This window comes from Labeo rohita, chromosome 23, assembly GCF_022985175.1.
Source record: "Labeo rohita strain BAU-BD-2019 chromosome 23, IGBB_LRoh.1.0, whole genome shotgun sequence".
NCBI classification, from domain to species: Eukaryota; Metazoa; Chordata; class Actinopteri; order Cypriniformes; family Cyprinidae; genus Labeo; species Labeo rohita.
In genome coordinates this window covers 15,308,005-15,329,309 of record NC_066891.1, presented here as the reverse complement: position 1 = coordinate 15,329,309, position 21,305 = coordinate 15,308,005, and the positions used below count along the sequence as shown (strand labels likewise).

The 21,305-nt window shown below is 34.3% G+C and overlaps 1 protein-coding gene across 1 annotated transcript; it reads left to right on the top strand.

Moving 5' to 3' along the window:
* The first annotated feature begins 908 nt into the window (after window positions 1-908).
* On the top strand, window positions 909-20,328 carry arhgap4a (Rho GTPase activating protein 4a). The gene is made up of 24 exons (XM_051096008.1): window positions 909-1,216; window positions 2,737-2,814; window positions 3,073-3,244; window positions 6,184-6,346; window positions 6,605-6,667; window positions 6,796-6,924; window positions 8,160-8,288; window positions 8,372-8,593; window positions 8,665-8,766; window positions 8,917-9,099; window positions 10,704-10,788; window positions 10,896-10,923; window positions 11,070-11,166; window positions 11,253-11,313; window positions 11,407-11,484; window positions 11,565-11,693; window positions 13,500-13,605; window positions 13,692-13,916; window positions 14,097-14,161; window positions 16,172-16,340; window positions 16,803-16,901; window positions 17,467-17,598; window positions 17,685-17,751; window positions 17,840-20,328. The coding sequence occupies exons 2-24, from the start codon at window positions 2,748-2,750 to the stop codon at window positions 18,011-18,013; spliced, it is 2,745 nt and encodes a 914-aa protein (XP_050951965.1). The 5' UTR covers window positions 909-1,216; window positions 2,737-2,747; the 3' UTR covers window positions 18,014-20,328.
* The last annotated feature ends 977 nt before the right edge of the window (window positions 20,329-21,305 follow it).

The window sequence follows — 21,305 nt, the reverse complement described above, 5'->3', positions numbered from 1 at the left end:
TTGAGTTTTCGTTTTTAACCTAATTCTGTTTTTAAAATTCTAAATTCGCAAGCAGAAGATAAACTTCACGAATATAAACCACTAATAACTTTTAACATTAATTTTATAAATTCAATTAGATTCTTTTATATATCATTTTGCAGTGCACAGCAAGAGGACAGTAGTCTTTTAATGCACTTGTGGTGCAGTTGTGGGTTTTTTTTTTAGTGGTTAACTGTCACACTGTTCTTAAGAAATAACCAGTTGCATACTGCGCACATGTTTTGCAGTGAATAAAAAATACGTTTCAAATGAATAAACATGTAAAATGAACTTAATAGTTTCAATAATGAGACTAATAGTCGCTAACAGACTTATCATGGGAAACAGATAAGACTGTCAGGAGAGGAAGGAAATGATTAGGTCCTCAGACTCTAACACCAATAAAAGCACTGTGTTTGTGAGAATGTAAAAGTGAGGTGTCACTAAACATGTACTAGTAAAGTGAATTTTGAATGTTTTTAACTAATTTGGTAATCTGCCATCTGTTGCAAAAACAGAACCTGTTTTTATTTCCTTCTTTTGAGCTTTAAAACTGGATGGATTAAATAAATAGGAACAATGCAGGTGCACAAGTGAACAAAAATGATGAGATGCAATCGGATCCATACAAGCTGCTGCTTCTTCTGTAGAGGGAAAACTGAAAGGTCAAAAATGCTTATTTGGAGGTCAAAGCAGCTATTACTTTAGCTGCATCAAAATCAAAGCGTTTCCACTACTTTTTGTTTGTTTTAGCAACCTTGTTATTGGTGACCTATGTGGGAAAATCTTCAATGGAAACCTCCACTTACTTTCAAAATGACATCAGTCCTTTAAAATCTCTAAATGGGCAGACGTAAATAGCCATTACTAAGACGTGTAACCTCAAAAAAGTCAGTTCAGGCTGCCTGAATCTGAACTGAAAAGATAGTGTTTGTGAAAGTGAGACAGCACGGTGAGGGAGGAGGGGCCAGTAATGTAAGGTTTTACCGAGCATTCAGCACACTTACTGTCAGCACACAGTGACCGAGTGAGGAAGGAGAACGGTCTTGTCTTTCTCCATCTCACAGTGCTTACGCACGAGGGAAAGATAGTTTCTCAGGTTTTTGTTTTGGACAAGCGATACTGAGGGAGTTGTGAAGCTGTTTAGAAGGATATATTGAGAATGCCAATGTGAACGTCTCCAGGAATTACTAAGGTAAGTGTTGTGGGTTTACTTACATGCAATGCAAAAATAGTTTTATGTTTATAATTTAGTTGTTTTATTGTGTAGGATTTTTACTAACTTTTGTAGCTGTCAGTTTGCATGTGCTATTCATTTTCACACATTAACTTTGGTTAAAAAGTATACAAATATAATTCATAATGCATATTAAACTTTTTTTCACATATATTGCTTCGTCAGAAAATAATATTCTGTAAAACGAAGTTTTAACATGAGCCAGCATGAGTAGGTGAAGGTAAATCTAACCTCATGAAAATATATTTAAAAAATGTTTGTTGTGAAACATGTGTTTTTAAATTCTAAATACCTCTGTTAACATGAAGATCTGAAAGCAATTATTTCATTGAATGATTGCTTATTTTCATGAGATGTAAATGAGGAAGTTTCTGTGAAGAGTGATAGAAGGAGAGAGTCTGAGGGGGTGGCCTGTTGTCATGACTCATGGTGAGAGTGTGCTGCTGCGTCTGATTTGCTCTAAACACAGGAAGTCTGCTACCTTCCCCTTTTTTTGACACCCTAGATGTGCAACTTGTTCATTAAAATTGAACAGTGAACTGTACATCCACTGTACTTTAGGTCATGGCATGACGAAGGACCGCTGTCACATTGAATAAGGACACTCCTGTTGGAGATTACAATGAGCTGATGAATGAATATACAGTGTCTTCATATAGAAATTGCTTTATATGCGTATATATGCTTATTAATTCCCAGTTTGTCTGTTTTATTTGAATCTAAATATATTATACAAGACATTTTATATTATGTTAAAGAAGTAGTTCACTTCTAGAACAAAAATTTACAGATAATGTACTCACCACGTTGTCATCCAAGATGTTTGTATTGCATTTGAGGTTAAAAAGTATAGATATATATATATATATATATATATATATATATATTTTTTTTTTTTTTTTTTTTTTTTTTTTTTTAGAAAATGACCAATTGTTTCGCCCTTATTCCTCGGCTGAAAGCTACATTTAAACTACATTTTGGAAGTTCAAACCCATGGCCACCATAGAAGTCCACTATAAAAACATAATTTCTTGACGACTGAAGAAAGAAAGACATGAACATCTTGGATGACAACGGGTTGAGTATGTTATCTGTTTTTTTTTTTTTTTGTTTGTTTTTTTTCTGGAAGTGAACTTCTCTTTTAACTGCTGAGAATGTTTATATATTTGCTGCAAATTATTATTTTACACAATGGTTGGTTGCCTGAGTACTTGGACAAGTAGGTGGACAAATCAAGTTTTTGTTGATTATTATAGTCCAAATTAACCAAATGAATTAACTAAGACAAAGAAATTGTGAGTATAATTTTGACCTTGTGATTGATTTTGGCGTTAAAATGGATGAAATGACAATGAATATGAATGTGGAGTATGCATTAAAAGTCAGCGTTTCTCATTTCTATGGGTCATATAGATTAGTCAAAAGTAAGTAGCAATGGAAATCTATTTCAAATACATGACATCTGTTTATTCACCTAGTTGAAGCTACAATGACGTCCCATGTCAAACTGTGGAGAGACAGATTGGGGACAGGGGACTATGATACGCAGATTAAAGGTAACAGATGTCCTAACATAAACACAAACTAATTCCTTTGCAATGAGATAAGCTTTGCTGATCAGTTCCTCTTTCTAGTTTTGTATGTGCTTTCAAAATCACAGATCTGTCTATCTGTCTATCTATCTCGCTATAGCTAGCCGTCTTGTTAAACTTTGTGAACAACATAGTCTAGTTCATTTGACACTTGTCAAATGAAACATTAACAGAGAGGAACTATAGAAATAGTATTTATCTGTCTTTCTTTGTCTCCACTAGAGGTGCGTTTGCAGCTGGCGGAGCAGCTGAGGATATTTGACGGTCAGGTAGAGCAGAAGACTCAGGTGTTCCAAGATCTTATCGATTATTTGCGCAGACGAGGCGAGATCGAGGGGGAGTACGCCCGCTCACTGGACAAACTGTGTGACAAGTTTTCCTCCAGAACCAGGAAGTGAGCATATGCAAAGAAAAAAATGTTTTTAATGGGATAGTTCAAACAAAAATGAAAATTCTGTCATTAAATACTCACCCTCTTGTTGTTCTAATGATGAAATCCGAGAGCTTTCTGACCCTACATAGACAGCATGTATGCGTCGTGGTACTGTTATGAACATGCGGCGTAGACTGACACAGAAGAGAAGAAACTGTTGAGTAAAATGTCGTTATTTTTGTTTTCTTTGCACACAAAAAATATTCTTGTAGCTTCGTAACATTACAGTTGAACCACTGATGTCACATGGACTATTTTAACAATGTTTTCACTACCTTTCTGGGCCTTGAAAGTGTCAGTTGCGTTGCTGTCTATGCCGTGTCAAAAAGCTCTCGGATTTCATCAAAAATATCTTAGTTTGTGTTCTGAAGATGAACGAAGGTCTCACAAGTTTGGAACGACATGAGGTAATTGACAATGAGATAATTAATGACAGAATTTTCATTTCTGGGTGAACTATCTCTTTGACCTACGAATGAATTTTATATATACAGCAAGTGCCAAAAAGGTGGCCACTTTTGCTACCCTTAAAAACCTTGTAAGAACAATTTATTTTAAAGAAAGATAGCACAAACACAATTTTCAAGCAAAAATGACACAATAACATATTATACTTCCAATCAAAAGAGGTTGGTTGAAAAGTTTGGTAACTCTTTACACTAAGGTTAAATTTGTTAACATTAGCTTACGTTATTTACATTAACACCGACAAATACTTTTAAAGCATTCATAATTTTGATTTCAACATTTAGTGATACATTACTAAAATCAAAAATTGTATCTGTTAATATTATTTAATGTACCTAAACAAATAAACTAAGAATGAATTGTTGCATTTTTATTAACTAACATTAACAAAGATTAAGCTATACTGTAAATTAACTATTAACAAGTAACTGTAAAACAGAGGTGTCAAACTTCGGTCCTGGAGGGCCGCAGCCCTGCAGTGTTTAGATGCAACCCTAATTAAACACACCTAATCCAACTAATCAAGTCCTTCAGGCCTAATTGAAAACTGCGTAGTATGTGTGTTGGAGCAAGTTTGGAACAAAACTCTGCAGGGCTGCGGCCCTCCAGGAACTGAGTTTGACACCCCTGCTGTAAAGTGTTACAAAGTGTTTTTGACAGAAGTCTTGTATGTTCACCCTGGCTGCATTTATTTGTTTAAAAACACAGTAAAATTAGTAATATTCTAAATTATTATTACAATTTAAAGTAACTATTTTAACTGTTTAAGCTATCTGTTTTAAAGGGGTCATCGGATGCACATTTTCCACAAGCTGATATGATTCTTTAGGGTCGTAATGAAAAGTCTATAATATACTTTGGATAAAATTCTCAAAAATTTTCCTGGTAGTGTAAAACAACACCCTTTTTACCTTCCCAAAATCAGCTCTGCAAAAATCATCCCATTCTGGTCGAGGCTGCTTTAAATGCAAATGAGCTCTGCTCGCTCCGCCCCTCTCTTCTCTCTGTGGAGTGACGAGCATGTTTACTTTAGCCGCATTTAGCCGCTAAATGTAGCTGGATCACAAATGATTCGCGTGAACATAGACGGATATATGTAGATCGGGAGGCACATTCGCTTCACAAACAAACGTAATCCACTGCATCTTCAGCGCCTCAGATGACGGGAGTAAATGACGACCACTATGTTCATTATTACATCCAGCAACACAACACCTTAATCGCTCAATTCTTGTCTAACTTACATCCGTGCTCCGGCATCAAAACATGGAGGTTGGACTGTTACAGCTGATCTGAGGTAAAACACTCATGTCAATCAACTATCGTGGGAGCGGCCTCTGTGGGTGTGACGCCACACCGGCAGGCATCTGAGAACGGCTCGATTTGAAAAAGGGAATCTTATTTTTACAGATTAATTAAAAACCACTGCATGGATTTTTATCATTATAGATTTGTACACTGCCAACACACATTAATGTTCAAACAACATGTAAAAGTGAACTTAGCATCCGATGACCCCTTTAATATATTTCAAAATGCAGTTTATTCCAGTGATTACTTCCAGCCATTACTCAAGCATTTATTTAAATTAGAAAACTTTTGTGACATTATTAACACTTTTAATCAATTTAGTGCATACTTTTTCATTAAAAGTATTAATTTCTTTAAAAAAGAAATTTAAAAAAATGACTGACCCCAGATTTTAAACAGTTGTGTATATATTTATTTTTAGTGTTTAGTGTAATGCATTAAAAGTAATGCACAATAGTTTGCCTTACTCCCTAAAAAAGTAGCTAATTGCATTACGTAGAACATTTTATGAAAAGTAACGCATTACGTTGCTTTTGCATTACTGTTTCTCACCTGGGCTGGGCTTCCTTGTTTGCTTGTAATATAAAACAGTTCTATTTTTGGCAAATGTAAAATCCCCCACACCAAAAGTGTAATGAATCTCAGGCTGACGGAATTAAATACATAAAGGATTTAAAGTTAACATTCAATTATTGCAGATTTGCATCATATTCTAAGTTTGCATTTCACTGTTTTTATTCATTTTAAGGATTACTGAATCTGTTTTTGTACAAGTGAAATGAGTAAATAAATGCATGTTCACATTTAGTCTCAAACTACAATAAGCAACGTGTTTACATGCACTTACTCCTAATTTCTCTCAACATGGGGACAGAAGAGCTGTCAATCAGTAAATGGGGAAAAAGAGTAACTGGCATTACATATTTGAAGATGTAACTTAGATATTTTTTTTGTAAATTAAAAAGTAATATTAATTTACTAGTTACTTGAAAAAAGTAATCTGATTGCTGTTACTGGTAATGCATTACCCCCAACAATGTTTATTTTAGGCAAAGCAAGCTATGTATATGTTGCTTACCAGGAACTTGGTAACTCAATTTCTTGGTTCCTGTCCCCTTCAGGAAGGAGCCCAGCTATCAGTCAGTGGTTAACTGCTGGCAGGTGTTGTTGACACAAACACGTCAGGAGAGCAGAGATCACAGTTTCTTGAGTGACAGCTACAGCAACACTCTGCCTCAGCAGCTTTCACACTGTGTTGAACATGCCCAGCGCCTGGCCAAACGGGTACACACCCACCATCACACACACATACATACACACATTCACACATTTTCACATCCTTCCACATTTGCAAAATGAAACACCCACACATTACTAGACTTGAAGGAGAAAACATGCCCACGTATATACATGTGGCTTCCTTTGCACTGACACTTTGCAGACAATGCCTTTGACATAGTCACCTTGCGCTCGTCTGACATTGCAATACACAGCTGCTAAATGATCATTTATCTTTCTGTTTTTATTATTTATGTTTTTCAGAGCAGAGACATTTGCACCCAGTTACAGGATGGACTTTTGAAGGTCACCGCCGAACTTCATACAGTGAGCTTAACCCTTCCTTCCTCTCATCGAACTACATTTTTCTTTTAGAAACGATGTTTGCTTGCATTTACAGTTAATGGATTGTAAAATGTGACTGCAAATCTCATTCCTATTTTTGTTGAAAACAGACCTTGAAGACATATTACCAATACTACACTGAGTTCCTGTCTGCAGAAGGCAAATTAAAGGAGGCAGTCAGACTGGAGGAAAAGCAGAAGCAAAGTGCATCTAAAAAGATGGAAAGACAAAAAGAGAAAGTATATCTCCCCTTTTAATACCAACATATGAAAGAGTTGTGAATGAAATGGTTATAAATAGGATATGTTTAAGGTTCAATGGTACAAGTTAAACTCAACCGACAGCACTTGTGGCATAATGTTTATTACCAATAAATAAATAAAATATTAAAAAGAGAGAATTTCCACTTTCCATTATTTTTCCCACATGCACTACCAGTCAAAAGTTTTTGAACAGTAAGATTTTTTATATTTTTAATAAGACGTCTCTTTTGCTCACCAAGCCTGCATTTATTTGATCCAAAGTACAGCAAAAACAGTAGAATTTTTGAAATATTTTTACTATTCTTTCACAAAAATAAATAAATGAATGAATAAATAACTAAATACAATACTGGCTTTGAATAGTATAGAGTATAATGTTACAAAATCTTTTTTTTTTTTCAGATAAATGCTGATCTTTGGATCTTTCTATTCATCAAAGAATCCTGAAAAAATGTACTCAACAATTTTAAATATTGATGATAATAATAATAATAATAATAATAACAATAGAAAATGTTTATTGAACAGCAAATCAGCATATTAGAATAATTTGTGAAGGATCATGTGACACTGAAGACTGGAGTAATGATGCTGAAAATTTAGTTTTGATCACAGGACATTTTTAAATATATTCAAATAGAAAACAGTTATTTTAAATAGTAAAAAATATTTCAGAATTTTACTGCTTTTGCTGTACATTCAATTTTATATAATATATATATATATATATATGTATACATCTTTGAAGAAGTCACTTTTTCTTATGCTCACTTGGGCATTTATTTAATTAAAAATAAACTAAGGAATGTTGTTAAATATTATTTACAATATAATAGTACAGTTTAAAATAACTGTTTTATGTTTTTAATTCATGGCCACAATTTTTTTTTATTTTGCTTTTAAAGAAAATTAGGAATATGTCCAAATTATTTAGGATTATGTGACAAAAAAAAAGAAAAGAATATCTGCCCGGTGACAGAATCAAGAGAGCAACAGAATGTTTTGCCTGCATGAACTTGAGTTGCAGTTTCCACCGTGCAGAGTGATGTAGGGCAAGTGTTCTCTGCATGTGATTGGCAGAATACAGATCAGCGGTTGGTTATTGTGGCCACCTTGTGTGATTCGACTTGTGACTCACTGAATGTGTGTGGAAAAGTGATTGTTCCAGTAACATCTGAGGTTACATCTCATATCTTTTTATGTGTGCACAGAGACAAAGTAAAGTTCAGGAGATTCAGCTAAAGTGCACAAAAGCGCGCAATGATTACCTGCTCAACTTGGCTGCAGCAAATGCATGCATGAACAAATACTACCTTCAGGATCTCTCCGCTCTCATAGATGTGAGTTCACTACATTCAATCTAAATAATAAGGTTTCAGTACTAAGCAGGTTTAACTCAACCTCTCATTCCATGTCCTCTCAGTGCTGTGATCTAGGTTACCACCAGTCCATATCTAAGGTTTTTCGATATTACCTGGCCAGTCGCCAATGGGCCCAGCAGAACGTGAGCGCTGGGATGCATCAGCTGGACACAGCTTTGTTAGAACTGAGCCAGAACCAGGATAGAGACACTCTCATGCAGGCCAACATCTCTGCCTTTTGCCTGCCCCTCCGCTTTCAGTACCAACCCTACGACGGCGACCAGGTACTGCCTGATAAAACGTGTCTGTACAAGCGGAGAAATGTGTGGTTGCTTATGTACGTTTCCTCTTCCAGGTAGTTGAGGTGTCAGCAAAGTCTGAGATGATGGCCGAGCTGGTGACCCGTTTTCAGCAGCTGCAGTCCAGGCTGTCTTCAGTCACCATGGAGGTTGAAGAGGTACGCAAACCCCATAGCATCAAATGCGACACTACTATGAAAATAGATGGATAGATGTATGGATATTTGCATGAGGGAAAATTGTGTTTTTGTGTACTTCTTAGAATTCAGGTTTGTCTAAATATGAACTTACATAAACATTTTTTGCAGTCTGGCAAATTACTTCAGTCAGCTCAGACTTCCATGCTGGATGGTATTGTCGAGGACACATTTGGATCTGCCCCAGACTTTCCCATCATCCCATCATCACCAGAGGGTGATATATCAGTCAGTAAGACATATCAGCTGAAACGCAGAGCCAGTCTTCCGGACACTGAGAGTTTGTACTTCTCGGTAATCTATCTATCTATCTATCTATCTGTCTATAAAAGGAAAAAAAATCATAGTACAAAAATAAAATATAGCATTAAAAAGTGTATATCAGTTGTAAAAAAAAAAAAAAAACAACCACCACAAGGTAAAGGTACAGCAGGAGTCTGCATCTCTATCGCCTCCCCTGAGCCCACTGAGTTTTAACAGACCCCCTAAAGCATGGGGGGTAATTGAGATTGAATGGGGCAAAGACACGTGAGAGAGGCAGTGCCTCCATCGCAATATGATTGGATATGACTGGTGTTATTGTAGGCTGTGATTGGTTCATGTGATAAATCCCGCCTTGTGTTTGTGCACGTTTCACGTACACGAATCAGTCTGAATGAACAATATAATGATGTTAATGGGAAGACTAATTTAAAAAGTAAGTAAACTCACACACTTAAATATAGCCACTTTGTTATGTCAAAATAAGACTTAAAATGACATGAAAACATGATCTGTGGGAGTTTTTAGTAAATAATCAGCTTGGTGAAATTTAAAGTAAATGTCCATGTCTGTGACCAGTATTTACTGTGCTTTGATGATTGATGATCCAAAAAAATAGTTAAAAGTTAATTTAATTAATAAGAATAGCTGAACATAAGTTCACAAAAAAAAAAATATTATTATTTAAATTGTTACTGCCTTGAGTTATTATTTTGAAATAAATGTAAAATTCTTAAAAACACTAACTTGGTGAGATTCATACTTGGCTTTATTAAATGGAATATTGATTACATTGTTAATGTAAAAACATAAAATACAGTTGTTTTTTTCTGATACTTTACTCTTGTCTGATTCTTTTTTTCTATCTAAATAAATAAATAGTTATTTTTATGAAATTATTGTTGTTATATTAAATATTTAATATAAAAAATTATATACTTATATGCATTTTTTTTTTTTACTTTTCAAAACATTTTTCAACATTGATAGAAAGAAATTATTCTTCTGTTATGTATATATTATATTTCTGTTATATATATATATATGCAGTGTGTGTGTGTGTACAATTAAAATTAAACAAATAATAACATTAATATATTTCTATAATGTTGGTCAAAAGTTTTTGGACATTTTTAATGTTTTTTAACAAGAAATCTCTTCTGCTTACCAAGCCTGCATTTATTTGATTCAAAGTCCAGCAAAAACAGTACAACTGTTTCATAATTTTACTATTTAAAACAACTGTTTTCTATTTGAATATATTTTAAAATGTAATTCATTCCTGTGATTTCAAAGCTGAATTTTCAGCATCAACAAATGTTTATTGAACAGCAAATCAGCATATTTAAATGAGTAATGATGTGGAAAATGTAGCTTTGATCACAGAAATAAATAACATTTTAAAATATATTTAAATAGAAAGCAGTTATTTTAAATAGTAAAAATATTTCACAGTATTACTGCTTTTGCTGTATTTTTGATTAAATAAATGCAGGCTTGGTGAACAGAAAAAAAAAACAGAAAAAGAACATGAAAAATATTACTGTCCCAATACTTTTGACTGCTAGTGTAGTAGTAGTAGTAGTATAATCTCTGTTGCTGTTTTTGTCTGACATTTTCTATATTTTATATTGCAGAAAGTCAGGGACCATCTATGTAACAGCTCTTTAATATCAAAACTGGAGGCCAAACATGACCTGCTGAAGGTTGCCATTCAGAAAGGTGGAATAATGTCTCCTATTTTTACAGAAATTGTTGTAAAGCAAAGACAACACAAACAAGTGAAACAATTTCTTCAATTTTGTTCTTCTGCTTCTTTCTCTTATCAGCTGAAAGTGTTGACAGTAATCATTCCAGGTAAGGAAATTAAGGCTTAAAATATATATATTTTGTATGAAATAAAAAATATTTGTAAATGTAGGGTAGCAAGAGCAAAAAGGCTTGTTTTTATTGTTAGTGGTGAAGCATTTCTTGACTATAATTAAACATTTCTGTTTATTTAGAACACGCTCCAAAAGATCTGTGCGTCATAAAAAGAGTTATCCTGGTACCCAGATCAGCCAGAAGCTCTTTAATGGAGATCTACTGTTATACATCCAAGTAAATCTCTCTGATTCAAGAAGTGTTCTGGATTTACTCAAACAAGTTCAAGGCAACTGACTCACTCTGTGTTTACTCCCTATTAGGCATCGGGACAGCTCATTCCAGCTGTGGTGGAAAGTTGCATTCGCTTCATCAACCTCAATGGTGAATCTAAGGCAGTAGATAATGCCTCTTTCTACCATTCTTTCCATCTTAATCACTGGTTTTCTGACCTATTCACTGTTTTTCTCTGGTAAGGTTTACATCATGAGGGATTGTTCAGAGTGCCGGGATCTCAGATGGTGGTGAATCAGCTGAAGGATGCGTTTGAGAAAGGTATGTGTGTTGGGTGATGATATTCCCCTCCCTTTCTCTGAGTATTAGTAATAGGCTGCGATTTGTGAATTTATCCGTAGGCGATGACCCGCTCGCTGATGAGGGGTGTGACATGGACTCTGTTGCTGGAGTGCTGAAACTTTATTTTCGAGGACTAGAGAAACCCCTCTTTCCTGAGGACAGTTATGAGCAGCTGATGGAATGTGGGCGTAAGAGCACTTTACTACACTATCATGTGCTTGTACGCTTGTATGTTGACTGTGTGTGTGATTTCTTTCCTGTGATAAGATTTTCTATTTAAACAGGAAGTTTGGGAAGGACATATTGAAGTCTCATTTTTAGTTAGCCAGTAGCCTTATTTAGCCCTATTCAGTGCCTGATTAAAACTCCAGCAAAATGATGTACATTACTGTTTTTTTGTTTGTTTGTTTTTTAAGAAATTAATACTTTTTTTTTTGGTAAGGATGCATTAAATTAATCTAAAGTGACAGTAAAGACATTTATGACATTACAAAAGATTTTTGTTTCAAATAATAATTGTACTTAACAAATAATATTAAACTGTAATAATTAATATTATTAATTATATAATTATTAAATTTTAATATATTAATTATATAAATATTATATAATTATTAATAATTATATTATATTAAATTGTAATAATATTTCACAATATTACTGTTTTTACTGTATGTTTACAATACATGCAGCCTTTGTGAGCACTTTTTTTTTACCAACAGTTTTTTTATTTCTAGTGTATACTATTACATTAAGAAACTTATTAATTATTATATATCATTCTTTCTTTTCAATACTGAAAATATTTATATATATATACATACATATATATATATATATATATATATATATATATATATATATATATTATTGAATATATATATTGGGTATGTTTTTTTAAATAGAATTTTTTTAAATGATATATATATATATATATATATATATATATATATATATATATTATAAAATATATTATTTTACAATATTTTTATTGTAAGTACTACAACTTATATTTTTCTAATTGTCCCAAAAACATTTTGCTGGTTTGTAGCTGTTTTTTTCTCAATCAAAAATTAAATCTGCTAGTGTTTAGCTGTTTTTTGCTAAATAAACTGATTTTAGCTGTTTTTTGTTGTTGTTTGTTAAATCATCTGGTTTTAGCTGTTTTTTTAGCTGTTTTTGCTAAATCAACTTGTAGTTTTTTTTTTTTTAGCTATTTTTTGTTAAATCCTCTAGTTGTAACTGATTTTGACTGATCTTTAGCTGTTTTTGCTAAATAAACTGGGTTTAGCTGTTTTTGCTAAATCAGTTGGTTTTAGCTGTTTTTTTAGTTGTTTGTTAAATCAGCTGGTTTTAACTTGTTTTAGCTGTTTTTATGTTACATCTGCTGGCTATAACTGGTTTTAGCTGATCTTTAGCTGTTTATTTCTAAATAAACTGGTTTTAGCTTGTTTTTAGCTGTTTTTCCTAAATCAGTTGGTTTTAACTGGTTTTTAGCTGGTTTTGCTAAATCAGGTGGTTTTAACTGGTTTTAGTTACTCTTTAACTGTTTTCGCTGAACACTGGTTTTAGCTGTTTTTTTTAATCAGTTGGTTTTAACTGTTTTTAACTTGTTTTAGCTGTTTTTATGTTACATCTGCTGGCTTTAACTGGTTTTAGCTTATCTTTAGCTGTTTATTTCTAAATAAACTGGTTTTAGCTGGTTTTTAGCTGGTTTTAAACTCTTTTTTTAATCAGCTGTTTTTTACTGGTTTAGCTGATTTTCGCTAAATAAACTGAGTTTAGCTGTTTTGTTTTTGTTTTTTTAAGTAATATTTACTGACTTTTGCTATTATTGATTTGCTGCTAGCTATTGGTAGTTGATTCTCATTTTAGAGAACATTTCACTGGACAAAAGTCAATATTTGGCTGACCATTTTAAATGCATATCAATTAAACGTTTATTTTTGTCGACCTATAACTAACAAACATCTTTAACTTCACCTCCCTTACAGAAATAGATGACGAGACTAAAAAAGTAATGCAGCTGAAGTGCATCATCTCCTCATATCCTGCCCCACTCGTCATTGTCATGAGATATCTTTTTGCGTTCCTTCACCAGTGAGTATTACAGGGGGTCATTGGGTTTTGCCCTTTTTCGATCACAAAACCTCCACATCTGAATGTCTGTATGTGTGTGTGTAAAGTGTCTCCCAGTACAGTGATGAGAACATGATGCAGCCCTATAACCTGGCAGTGTGTTTTGGTCCCAGTCTGGTGAGGGGGCCAAACAACGGCGATGCGGCAGAGCTTCAGCGCATCAACTCGCTAGTCAAGAGCATCATTATCCAACACGAGAGCATCTTCCCCAGCCAGAATGAATTGCCTGGGCCAGTGTATGAAAAGTGCATGACACTGGAAGAAGATGACTGGTAAGAATGAGGCACCATCCCAGTACTCTATGCTCCCACACATACAGTATGGATAAAAATGTGCTAACATATTATAAACAAACATTCTGATTTTTGGTAAAGCTGCTTTGAAACAGTGTGAATTGTGAAAAGCGTTATACAAATAAAATTAACACGACTCAATATTTCTAATGTGTACAGTGAGGCTGTAGCAGAGGAAGGAGATGGAGAATCAGACCAATCTCAAATTAAAGAAGCAAAAGATGGTAAGGTTGATATGATGGTTTACTTATCAACATTTGCCATTTAGCAGACATAACTAAGTTGGCTTTCAAAAGCTAACTTACTACTCTCTACTATTTAAGCTTATTATTCTTCTTCTGAGCCATAATTGAAACAGTTTAAACTGTTTTAGCTGTTTTATGTTAAAACAGTTGGTTTGAGCTGGATATTAGCTGTTTTCGTTAAATGAATTAGTGTTTTTTTGCTAAATCAGTTGGTTTTAGTGGGTTTTCAGCTGACTTTAGCTAGTTGTAGATGGTTATTTGTTGTTTTTCACTAAACGAACTGGTTTAAACTTTTTTTTGCTAAACCACCTGGTTTAGCTAATTTTAGCTTTATGTGCTAAATCAGCTAGTTTTAGCTGGTTTTTAGCTGTTCAACTGGCTTTAGCTGGTTATTAGTTGTTTTTCACTAAATGAACTGGTTTAACCTTTTTTTTTTTGCTAAATTAACTGGTGATTTTTAGCTTTATGTGCTAAATCAGCTAGTTTTAGATGGTTTTAGCTATTTTTTTCTAAATCAGCTGGCCTTAGCTGATTTAGCTGGTTGTAGCTGGTTATTAGTTTTTCACTAAATGAACTGGTTTAACCTTTTTGCTAAATCAACTGGTTTAGCAAATTTTTTGCTTTATTTTTCTAAATCAGCTGGTTTTAGCTGATATTTAGCTGTTTTTCCCCTAAATCAACTGGTTTTAGCTAATTTTTAGCTGTTTTTTACTAAATTAGCTGGCTTTAGCTGTTTGTTTGTTTTTTTGTTTTTTTTGTTAAATTAGCCATTTGTCGCTGGTTTTAACTGGTTTTAGTTGTTTTTTCTGATTGTTTGTTGTTGTTGTTAAATTAGCTGTTTGTAGCTGGTATTAACTAGTTTTAGCTGGTTTTAACTGGTTGTAGCTAGGTGTAGCTGTTTTTCACACAATTATTTTTTTTTTTTTGTGTTAAATTAGCTTTTTTGGCTAAATCAACTGATTTATAGCTGGATTCTAGTTTTTTTGTCCTAAATTAGCTATTTTAACAGATTTTTAGCTTTTCTTTGTTAAATTAGCTGGTTTTAGCTGGTATTTAGCTGTTTTTTTTCCCTAAATCAACTGGTTTTAACTCGTTTTTAGCTGTTCAGCTGGTTGTAGCTGGTCATAACTGGTCGTTGTTGGTTATTAGCTGTTTTTCACTAAATTAACTGGTTTTAGCTGTTTTTTGTTGTTAAATTAGCTGTTTATAGCTGGTTTTAACTGGTTTTTAGCAGTTTTTCACTTAATTACCTGGTTTAATCTGTTTTTTTTTTCTGTAGTTTTTTTTTAGCTAAATCAACTACCTTAAACCTGGTTTTTATTTTTTATTTTTTATTTTTTTTGTGCTAAATTTTGTGTATTTTTTTGTTAAATCTGTTTGTGGCTGGTTTTAACTGGTTTTAGCTTTTTTTTATCAGCTGTCATAGCTGGTCGTAGTTGGTTATTAGCTGGTTTTCACTAAATTAACTGGTTTAAGCTGTTTTTTAAGACTTTTAGGCAAAACAACTAGTTTTAGCTGCATTTAGCTGCTTTTTTCAAAATCAACTGGTTTTAGCTGTTATTTTGCTAAATCAGCTTGTTTTAGCTGTGTGTGTGTGTGTGTGTGTGTACTTGTTTTTGCTACATTGTGGTACCAAATGTCCCCACAAGGATAGTAAAACCTAAAATTTTTGACACTGTGGGGACCGGCCTGCTGCAAACATGTTTTCTGTGAGGGGTAGGTTTAGGGTTAGGGTTGGGTTAGGGGATAGACAATAGCGTTTTGTCAGTATAAAAACTACAGAAGTCTATGGAAAGTCCCCACAATTCACAAAAACAAACGTGTGTGTGAGAGTGTGTGTGTGTGTTTGGATGAACCAGCTGCTCCTAGCTTTTTTTTAAAAAAACCTTCAAACTTCAAGCTTATAAAACTACTTCGAACTTTCTGGCTTGGCTTTTCCAAGCAAACTTTAAAGTTTGCCTAAACCTTGTGGTTTTTTTTGATGTGCAGAGCTGCAGGGAGTAGCTTTGTTCAACTACACAGGCCGTTCTTCAGCTGAGCTGTCCTTTAAACATGGAGACCGTCTCATCCTACATAGCAGAGCCTCCTCTGATTGGTGGAGAGGGGAGGTGAACGGAACAAAGGGTCTCATCCCAAATAAATATATCAGTGTGTCAAGGTAGGTTTTCATCTCTTGGATAGCATTGAAAATGGCCGATAAAATGCTTTGTAATGCTACACTTCATTATAGCTCTTATAGGTATAATATACAATAAAAATATGAGCACATTTTACTAAAATTCAAACGGGACTTTCTGTAAAGCTTGTCTGAGTGAACAACCCAACCGAGGGGGCGTTGCTGTGCAAATGGTCAAGTGAAGAAACTGCTTTTAATTTCACTTCTTTATTTGCTTGATTGTCCATAATCAGTGCATTTATATACCCATTTATGTCACTGTCTTTTTTTTTCATTATTGTATTTAAAGGCATTTAGAAGGCTTACTGATTTAAAATACTAGCAAGTTGTGAATCACAGGAATAACAGACTTATCACTATTGAGTCAATACCACTATCAGTTACTACCAGCCACAGTCTAAAGTGTCATAAAACTTCTCAATCCTCTCCCTCTGTGTTGTTTAGCATGGATGGAGGCCAAGATCAGAAAGGGAAGGAAACTTTGAAATCCAGCTACACCAGACAGCAGACAGAAGAAGAGCAGAAAGCAGAGCAAAGTACACGGTAAAACCGACTGTTTCATGTGATCTGCTGAGTGCAAAGACATGAACTATAACCATGTGGAGTTTTTGTACTAGTACAACCACATGGTAGTTATTCTTTTAAAAAAAACTTTATTATTATATTAAGTGCCAAAGTCTTTAAAGTCTTGATTTGAAGTATAAAAAAAAGTATTTGTAAATCAAACAAACAGACAAAGGTACAAGACTGTGTATTTAACAGCTTTAATGAGGGAAGGAACTACAATTCCATGAAGCACTGTGAATGACAATCAAATTAAAAACATTTATTATGTATACGGAAACAATATACATGCAAAGGTATGCATATACAGTAGATACAAATGCAGTAATGCAGACAGGCTTAAACAAAAGCATATACCATATATTAAAAAGCTCATACCTCATAATAGCATGTAGGTATGTAATTTAAGTGAACTTTATGTGAACCCTATTCTTACTACTTATTGATGATCAAAGAATAAAAAACTTAATTCTTACTGCATAATGATGACCAATGACTGAGTCACTAGCTAAACTAAATAATTTTATCTTTATTCATTTTTTAGGCTTAAGGCCACGAGTGACAAAGCGGGACTCGGGCCAAGTCACGTCACTTCTGGAAAGGTTTCATTACAAATACCCACGGCACAGTACGCACAGCCAGGAAATTCTCCAGGGGCTCTCCGGAAAACATTAGAGTGTGTAATGAGACTGCTTGCTTTTAATATCACAAAATATTATCTACAGAATAATGACGAAATTGGTCAATTTATAATTTTCGCAGCCCTCAAATGAGACGATCTACTGCCGATGGAGGAAGCGGAGAGGAATTCTCAACAGACGTGGATAAGGTCAGAACATTTAAAGCTCATTTATAATCCTAATGAGTTCTCCAGCCTTCCTCTATTAAAGTGTATTTTTGATCATACTATCTTGCAGGAAGTGCATCACATGATGCACTCCGTGTTTAAGGAGCTCCTCATTCGCCAAACTTCCCCAGATCAAAATACATCTATAACCTCAGAAATCACACCCCCTGTGCAATTGCCTCCAAACAGAGGACCAGGATGGAAAGGAAAGGCTTTATTTAGATCAGCTGATCATGTGGACTGAAAAAAAAGAAAAGAAAAAGAGAACAGGGGTAAACCTGTGTAACCGTTCAGAAACACAAGAAAGTTTAGATGAAATATCAGTTTGAGTGAGAGCTCAATTTTTGTTTATGGTGTTTTTGTATAGTTTAAATAGATGGGTTTAAGAGGCACTTTCAATTCAACGTGAATTTTTAGATATAAATATGCACTGTGACAATTCTACTATGTACATTAAGTTGCCATTTTCTTTTATTTTCTATTTACACTCGTTGTTGTAACAAGCAACTGTATTTCTGTGAAATAAGAACCAATCAGGACTACTGTAAGGCTAAAAGCTCACAAAAGCTTGTTTACAATTTTTTTTTATTATTTATAATGTGAAAACCTTTTAAAACGCCACAAGGCACCACGCCGAATGTAACTAACAGTCCTGAGATATAATAACAGTATCTTTAAACAGTAAAACAAAGAAGTGTCTAGAAGTGTATAAAATATGTGAACCATCCTTGATCAAGTTTTCTCATTCCTTGTGACAACAAACTGTAAGCTGCAACAGAGCCAGAGCTACTTTTCTTTGTGCAAGCACATAACTTGATACAAACAGGTGAATATGGTATGCAATTTCCTGCGAAATCCGTCCTGACAGGTCTAAAATATATATCATTATATTTATATAAATCATTATATAATAAATAATAAATTAAATAGATTTATTATAGTGTATTTGAGTGATATAAATTCATGTTTTTTTCCACTCTCCCATTGATAACATTTTGTTATTTTTCAATTTATAAAGTTACATTGTATTACAATGTATCTTTCAGTTGTGACCCATTCAGAAACTGTTGCCGTTTACTAACACAGCTGCGTGGATTAGGGAACTGACAGGAACAAAAAAGAAATTCGGAAGTTCTACAACGGTCAGAAGTTCTAAACAGCGTTTACATCGCCTCTACATGGTAGGTCACATACAACAGAGTAGATAATGTCGTCCTATTTTCTGTATGGAGTGTTTTCACGACGCGTCAACAATTGGCCATAGTGGCGGCGGCACAGAACGTTTAACAATGCGACTGAACCGAATGCAACTCGCAAATTTAGCCGATTATTGGTGCTGAAATTGGTCAGTTATTGTCATGTTTTGGGCTGTACTAATCGGTCGGACTCGGAAAAACATTTTGAGTACTATAGGCTGCCAAAAGTTATAACAAATTAAGGAGAAGTGTCCAAAAACTGTCTGAGGAACAAGTTTTGTGGTTGGCCAAACTGAACCAGAATTATATTTCCAGGTCACAAATCTTAACAACATTCGTGTTCGTTCTTATCATAACCCTGGTGAAAAAACAGCATATGCTGATAGGTATGTTTTGATGCTGGAATGCTGGTTAGGTAGGTTTTCATGTTGGTTTAAGCTAGTCCTTTGCTGGTTTATGCTGGTCCTTTGCTGGTTCATGCTGGTCCTTGACCAGCAAAAACCAGCAAAGGACCAGCTTAAACCAGCATCAAAACCTACCTAACCAGCATTCCAGCATCAAAACATACTTACCAGCATATGCTGGTTTTTTCACCAGGGAGCACTGGCCAAGTAGGTGAAATATTAGGCTAATATCTTATAATATTGATGTTGCTCATATGTATCTTTACCACTTAGAAAAAAAACAAACAAACAATAGAACCACCCCAAAAATTCTAATGGTTTCCACTACAACTACCATTACAAACATTACAAACTATCAACTTTTAACCATTAAAACCATTAAAAAAAAATTCTGTTGTGTGTTTTGGTGTATTTGGTTTTAATAAGCCACCAATGGACCTTTTTCACAAGACTGATGACGCGTTTCAACGGTCATCATCATAAATCCTTTAAAGTTTTTCATATTTTGATTGTTTAAAATAATGTGTGTACATTTATAACATTATACTTTGTATTATATCACCTTTTCATCAAGTTACAAAAACCTAGTTAACACGAGGGTGTTTCTAATGGCGCGTCTATGAGAGGAACTGTACATTTGACATTGTTTGCTCTTCTGAATGCCGATATCAGTCTCTCTCAATTTTTTTCCTTTGATTGAAAGTCGTGAAAACACTATCGTGGAGTTTTTCCTTTTGTTATTTAAGCAAATGTGAATGCAAAAATATATTTGTGGTACTCTCCCATTCACTGCTCACGGATTTTACCCAACTTTGACGACTTCCGCTATGATAAACGCGGAAATGTGAGAAAGGTCCATAGAAGGTGACCAATTACCAGTAGAGACCAACAGGGTTCATTACAGTTTCCATTAAAACCAATACATGTCCCATTATGACCAGTAAAACCATTAAAAATTTTGTGATGGTGTCTGTTTTTTTGGTTGTTTTTTTCAGCAGGGTTGTCAAACTACTGCGCCCTTTCCTGCTTACTAAGTCCTTCTCTATATGATTTAGCAGTTTTCACACATTTTTCCCGTGGTTTAGACAGCATAAATTAGCAGAACAACATGTTCAGTAGTACATTAAAGAAGAACTCCAATTTCAGGACAACAATTGACAAATAATTTACTCACCCCCTTGTCATCCAAGATGTTCATGTCTTTCTGTCTTCAGTCGTGAAGAAATTATGGTTTTTGAAGAAACAATTTCAGGATGTTTCTCCATATAATGGACTTCATTGGTGCCCCGATTTTGAACTTCCAAAATGTAGTTTAAATGCAGCTTCAAAGGGCTCTAAACAAGCAGAGGAAGAAGGGTCTTATCTAGCAAAACGATTTGTCATTTTTTTAGAAAAATAAAAATTTGTATACTTTTTAAGCACAAAAGCTCTGGGATGCACGTTCACACACTATTGTCGAAAGGTCATGCAGAACGTAGGCGGAACCACAGACCCAGTGCTTACAAAGCGAACGCACAAAAACTAAGAAAGTGCAAGTAGGTCAAACGCTGTTTACAAACAAAGAGGTACAACGATGTCGGACGATTCTGAAGTTGTAGGAGAAAATAACATGGAGTTTTTTGACATACTCTACCTTTCTGAGTCGGAGTACACAGATGATAAACTTGTGGTGATTCGAAGACGTGACGACTCGTTCTTCCCGAGTCACATTAAAGATTCATTCAAAATGAATGAATCGTTCAAGAATGACCCGTGGACGTGCATTCCAGAGCCTGTGCTACACAAGCTTTTACAAATTTTTATTTTTCGAAAACAATGACCGATCGTTTCGCTAGATAAGACACTTCTTCCTCGGCTGGAATCGTTTAGAGCCCTTTGAAGCTGCATTTAAACTGCATTTTAGAAGTTCAAATTGGGGGCACCAATGAAGTCCATT

Excerpts from the sequence above, each read along its gene's own strand:
- arhgap4a (XM_051096008.1), top strand. The coding sequence starts at position 2,748 with ATGACGTCCCATGTCAAACTGTGGAGAGACAGATTGGGGACAGGGGAC. Across the intron at positions 6,668-6,795 it reads TCACCGCCGAACTTCATACA|ACCTTGAAGACATATTACCA; the intron begins GTGAGCTTAACC and ends TGTTGAAAACAG. Across the intron at positions 10,924-11,069 it reads GTTGACAGTAATCATTCCAG|AACACGCTCCAAAAGATCTG; the intron begins GTAAGGAAATTA and ends CTGTTTATTTAG.